The 1,853-nt window shown below is 57.7% G+C and overlaps 1 protein-coding gene across 1 annotated transcript in view; it reads right to left on the bottom strand.

The window, feature by feature from the left end:
- Positions 1-969, bottom strand: part of LOC103802491 (low density lipoprotein receptor adapter protein 1-like) — a gene marked incomplete at its 5' end in the record, with an annotated part of 3,577 nt that extends 2,608 nt beyond the window's left edge. Inside the window, 2 exons of the mRNA XM_009074975.1 lie at positions 233-345; positions 827-969. Coding sequence (XP_009073223.1) covers positions 233-345; positions 827-969 — 256 coding nt within the window. The remainder of the gene's footprint in view (positions 1-232; positions 346-826) is intronic.
- Between the last annotated feature and the right edge of the window lie 884 nt (positions 970-1,853).

Genomic DNA, 1,853 nt, shown 5'->3' with positions numbered 1-1,853 from the left:
GGTGCAGGGAGATGATGGATGGACTCAAAGCCACCCAGGAGCCTGCATGCATTGAGCCCCAGGCAGTGCCAGGGGCATAGCAGGGAGAGGGCACAGCCCACAGGGAAACATGGGAAGACCTAAGATTGAAGGTACCACTGAGAGAAGGCCCAGCCCTCCCTGGCTGCACAAGATCCCATCAGTCTCCAGCTGGGGGCTGGGGGACACCCGGGGGTCCCCACACTGTGCCCACCTGTATATGGATATGTTCTCCACCATCTCCTTCGTGTCTGCATCCTGCAGTGAGATGCCCCTCGGAGACACCGTCAGAATCACTTTCTGGAACTTGCGAGCTCCAACTCGTGCCTGGTAGTGGGAAGACACCAGCAACCTCTGCAAATCTGGCAAGGGTCTTCACCCCACTCCTCACTGGAAGGAGCCCCCAGACTCTGTAGGGACTGTCACACACTTGGCCTCTTGCTGCAAAGGCTCCTGGTGTAGGGATGGGAGGGCAGAGCCTGGAGATCAGGCATGCCCTGCATGGAACACTTTGAAATCCATCCACACTATTGCCCCACACCCGGGAAGGGACAGACCACACCTCCCCCGGTACTTCATCCTCCCCTGTGTGCTGTGACAGGCACAGGTCTGCTCCCGGCCGAGTGCAGATGTGGGAGCAGGTGGCAGGGGCTGTCCTGCAGGAAGGCAGCACAGCCTCCTGCTTCCCTTCCCTCTCCTGGGAAGGGCACAGTCCCTCACTGGAGCTCAGGGCTGGGATACACAGTCCCCAGAGTCCAGGGCCTGGGCTCTGGCCCCAGCACAGCAGGGCCCGAGGGCTGGCTCTCACCGTGGCCACGATCCTGCGGATGGCAGCAGCAGCCATGTCTTCTCCTTTGGGTTTTTCTACCAGCGTCATGCCTAGATACTTGAGAGTGAAGCACATCCCCTCAAGCAACGGCTCCTGCATATCAGCCCAGTTCTCAGGAAGCTCTGCAAAGACAAAACCCCTTAGAAGCCACATGCCAGCAGTCCCATGGATGATCCCAGCAGTCACCCCACCTTGTTGCAGCTTCACTTCTCCCTGCAGCAGTGCTGCTCCTTGTGCTCAGCAGGACACCCTCCTGGCTCTGTGACACTCTCAAAAGAGGAACAGAAGGAGCAGAGTTCACCCTCGAAGCTTTAGTCCTCCATCCCTGGAAGTGCAGCTCTGCCAGGACAGACAGAGCTGCTGTCTATCTCACAGGGCTGAGGACGCTGCAGCACACTGATGTCTGCAGAAACCTGTGTTCTCAGATCTCATCTGTCTCATTACAAGCAAGATGTTCTCTGGTGCATTCACCTCACCCACCTGAGCCGCTGGCACACCTCAGGAGCAGCAGCATTTCCTGCCACGCTCAGATCAACCCCCCAGTTTGCCCCAGTGTAACCAAAGCCAAGCCCCCTGGCAGCACATTCACAGCAGCAGGGAAGGGACCGGGCAGCTCGGCCAGCACTCAGGACCCAAGCTGGGGGAGTGGGAAGGAACTGCACCACAGAGACACTGTGTTAAGAAAGAACTGGGAATTGCCTAGCTATGCACTGTTCACGCTAAGCTAATACTTTTCAGGGTTATTTTCACCTCTTCCTTGGGATTCGCTCCCTGAGCATTACTGGCACACTTGCAGAAGGGTCCAACTCATAATTGGAATAATCTGAACCCACAGGGAAATCAGGAGACCTTATTTGCACAGCATACTGCTGCTCAAGTGACAACTGCCAGGGAGTCTGCCTGGTGCCACACGGGCATCACTGACCTCCACCCTGGGCAGCAGAGCCCTGTGCCGTTCCAAACTGAGGACAGCCCACGTGTGCCAGGGCTGCCAGGACTGCCAGGG

Source organism: Acanthisitta chloris, unplaced genomic scaffold (genome assembly GCF_000695815.1).
Source record: "Acanthisitta chloris isolate BGI_N310 unplaced genomic scaffold, ASM69581v1 scaffold45440, whole genome shotgun sequence".
Classification (NCBI taxonomy): Eukaryota; Metazoa; Chordata; class Aves; order Passeriformes; family Acanthisittidae; genus Acanthisitta; species Acanthisitta chloris.
This window is presented reverse-complemented; position numbering and strand designations above follow the sequence as displayed.